The following is a 3962-nucleotide window of genomic DNA, read 5'->3' as shown; positions in this document are numbered from 1 at the left end:
ACCTAATTCCAAACTAGCATTATCACTATTCATGCCTCTTTCTTTTAGAGGTAAAATTCAAACTCTACCTACCATAGACAGAGCTTGTCACTCCATTCTGGTACAAGAATCTTCTCACTCTTATCTTCAATGATTCAGTCAACACAAGAGGCCAAAGAAATTTTTGATTTTTGATTTTTTGTGCAGAGTTTCAATGTTCAAATGGCTCTTTGGAGCCAAATCCCGTGACCACCCTCTTCTGGTCCAATTTTTGAATTTTGAAATCAAACTCTAACCCTAACTTTCTCCTATAAATACATCTCTAACTCTTCAGTCGAAACTATGGTTTTAACATCTGTAAACACCACCACACCAAATACAATCTCTACACATTTTAAACTCTAAAAACCTTAAATTTTTGGAGTTCCTCTTTCTATCTCGATTGGACTTTAACCATGACAGAGATTTTAGAACTCATTCGTGTCTAGTTTCGAATCTGTTCATAACGAGAAAGTAGAGTCGAGGTCCGACGTCCTGTTCACTGCACCACAAAAAGGTTATATCTTTTTTTTTTTTAATCAGAACCTGGGTGGTATTTTATTAATATGTAAAAAACTGTACAAGATGGGGAGGGCATAAAACCTTACCCCTATGTAAAATGAAACTGGACAGGCCCAGTTTTTATGCATGCTGGCCTTAGCCTTAATACGCTTCTCTATATCTAGAATGATGCATGCTTACAGGAAGGGGATACAATTCTTATGCATAGGTACTAGAATGATGCATGAAATGCCTATGCCCAGAAAACAAATCACACTGCTTTTTAGTTAGTGCAATCTGTCTTCTAAGTTACAAAAATTCTAATGCAAACCTACATTATAAGATTATTTCTCCATCCATTCAAGGTGGATCAAAATAGTAATTGCTATTGCTGATTGGCCTAGTTCTGATGTTTGGCAATCCCATTCTATCAATGTTTAGTATACCTCTCACTGATGTAGGCAGTTCCTGGAATTCCTTGTAAGTGACAATATCATTATGAGAGTGTCCTACTTGAGCTAATTTATCAGCAACCTGGTTGGTTTCCCTTAGACAGTAATTGATTTGTACTTGATATGTCAATAATAAACTCTGTATCTATGTAATAAGCTGTGCAATGTTCCATGGTATTTTTACCTTTCCTTGTATTTCCTGTACTACCAACAAAGAGTCAGACTCCACAATGATTTTCCTCCAACACTCATTGATACACCACTCAATACCATGTTGCAAAGCCTTTGCTTCAGCCCAGTTGCTAGTGCCTTTGCCCAGATTCATACTATAAGCTTGTATCAGCTTTCCTTTATTATTTCTGATGACCCCACCTCCTCCACATATTTCATCTCTGCAGCTTCCATCACTATTCAATTTAATGAAGCTAGGTGGTGGTGGAATCCATTTGACTATCCTTATGCTTTTTCTGATAGGGTTAGCGTTAAGTTTGTTGCAAAAACTGAGCCAATCTATCTCCTCTTTAATCAAGGGGAACTACTGCCTGGTGATCTGATAGATATGGCGGATAATGTTTTCCATAGAATGCCTACTATTGAAACTGATGGAGCTGAATCTAGTGTTACATCTTGCCTTCCATATTTCCCAGCATATTATTTGGGGAAGAATCTTCTTAATTAGTTTTGCAACAGGATTCTTAGACTGAAAATTCCAGCAGTTAACTAGAATTTGTCTTAGGGGAATATGTTGGACTTTAATACCAAGTGGTTGACATATCAATGTCCATAGTTTTTGTGCCATGTCACTTTGTCCAAATATATGTTCCACAGTCTCAATTTTGTGACTAAAGCAGCAGCAGCATATTGAGGGACCATGTATTTTGAACCTGCCAATATTGTTGTCTGTGGCTAGCCTATTCTTGATTATCCTCCACATGTGAAAGTTTACTTTGAGTGAGCAGCTTTTGTGCCAGGTTCTCCTATCATGCCAATCACCATTTGCTTTCTTTCTTAGTAGATTCCATGTAGAGGACATTGTAAACTTTCCTTCTAGATTAGGAGTCCATATTGCTTTATCCTCTTTGTTTTCAGTGAAGTGAATAGTGATGTGCTGCACTTCCCACCTTATAGTTTCTGGAACTCTATATCCTGCTCTATCCCATTGCCATGTCCCTTCTTCATAAGCTTCATTCAATCTGATATTATTGGGTGAATAATCCTCAGGTAGTAGCTTGTATAATGCTCCTACTCCTGTCCAGTTGTGATACCAGAAAGACTCTCTTCCTTGGCCAATCTGCCATACTATATTGTCCTCTACTTGATGTTTGACCTTGCCTAGGGCCCTCCAAGTCTGAGACTGAAGCCCAACTGACTTCTTGATAATCGAATTTACTCTTGAGCAATACTTAGCCATCATGTACTTCTTCCACATTGACTCCTTGGTCCTAAGATTCCACCACTGTTTAGCTATAAATGCTTCACTAACATCTCTTAGACACCTGAAACCAACTCCCCCTTCTTCATTTAGAAGACACATGCTTTCCCATTTGCTCCAGTGGTATTTCCTTTTTGTGCCATTATCATTCCATAGGAAGCTGTTTAAGGCCCCTTCCAGCTGTTCAAAGGTGCCCTTAGGTGGTTTCATTGCAGCCAACAGGTGCACTGGCATTGCAAGCAATACATGTTTGACTAAGACTATCTTCTCTCCCTTAGATAGAAATCTGGCTTGCCAAGTATGGATTCTCTTTGTAATATTATGGACTATTTTTGAAAAAATAGATGAATTTTATCCTTCCTACAAAGAGTGGACATCCAAGATATTTGATAGGCCATTCCTTTCTATGCATTCTTGTCAGATGGCATGTTCTATGGATCACCTCTATACTTGTTTTTGTTGCCACTGCCACATAGATTTTGCTTTTATTAACCTGTTGACTTGAAACATTCTCATAAACTATCAAAATTCTCATAACTTTTCTTATATCAGATGGCTTACATGAGGTAAAGAATATCACATCATCTGCAAATGCAATATGTGTAATACTTGGACCCTTTCTGGGCCTATAGTAGCCTGAGTAGTTATCATCCAAGGAAAGATTATTAAGTAATCTAGAGAGCAGTTCAGCACAAATGACAAATAAGGCAGGGGACAAGGGGTCACCTTGTCTTAGTCCCCTGTTAGATTTAAAGAAACCATTTCTTGTACCATTTAACACAATAGAATACCAATTATTGGAGATATGTCTATAAATAATGTCAACCCACTGGTCATTGAAACCCATTTTTCTCATGGCCCTGCATAGATAAGGCCGGGATACCTTATCATATGCTTTGGCCATGTCAAGTTTGATAATAATATTAGCAATCATTAGGCTTAGAAATATCCTGAACAAGTTCTTGAACAAGTAAAATGTTATCAGTTATTGACCTTCCTTGAATAAAACCACTCTGGTTAGGTGATATTATTGCAGGAAGAATTTGGCCTATTCTATTAGTCAAAATTTTTGAAATGATTTTGCTAAAGGTATTACAAAAACTTATAGGCCTAATGTCAGAGAAAGATTGGGGTTGGGGGCACTTTGGGAGCATAACCAAACAAGTGTGAGAAATGTACCTTGGGACTGTTGCATCATCAAAGAACTCATAAATGGCCTTTTGAAGATCTGGTATTATTATGTCAATACAAACCTGGTAGAATTTGTCTCCAAATCCATTAGGACCTGGTGCACTGTCTGGGTCAATGCTTTTTATGGCATTCCTTATTTCGAGTGTGGATGGTTTAGCAGTGAGCATGTTGTTCATGTCTTCAGTAACTAGCTTAGGGAGTTGGTCCAAGATATTGAAACTTCCCTTTATTTCCTGGTAAGTGAACAAATCCTCAAAGTGCTTTTTGCTGCTTTGGCTATATCATCATGTCCCATAATGCTGTGTCCTTCACTGTCCTGGATGTTGTGGATACTCAGCCTTTTTCTCCTCTCTTTAATAACCTTATGG

At 37.9% G+C, this 3962-nt stretch overlaps 1 protein-coding gene across 1 annotated transcript; it reads right to left on the bottom strand.

Moving 5' to 3' along the window:
• Positions 1 to 879: 879 nt before the first annotated feature.
• LOC132630398 (uncharacterized) lies at positions 880 to 3250 on the bottom strand. The gene is made up of 4 exons (XM_060345979.1): positions 2854 to 3250; positions 1856 to 2630; positions 1156 to 1438; positions 880 to 1053 (listed from the first exon to the last, which is right to left on the bottom strand). Exons 1-4 carry the CDS (start codon positions 3248 to 3250, stop codon positions 880 to 882), a joined length of 1629 nt encoding a protein of 542 aa, XP_060201962.1.
• Positions 3251 to 3962: the final 712 nt, after the last annotated feature.

This window comes from Lycium barbarum, chromosome 3 (assembly GCF_019175385.1).
Source record: "Lycium barbarum isolate Lr01 chromosome 3, ASM1917538v2, whole genome shotgun sequence".
NCBI lineage: Eukaryota > Viridiplantae > Streptophyta > Magnoliopsida > Solanales > Solanaceae > Lycium > Lycium barbarum.
Note: the sequence above shows the minus strand (reverse complement) of the source record. Positions and strands in the feature narration are given on the sequence as shown.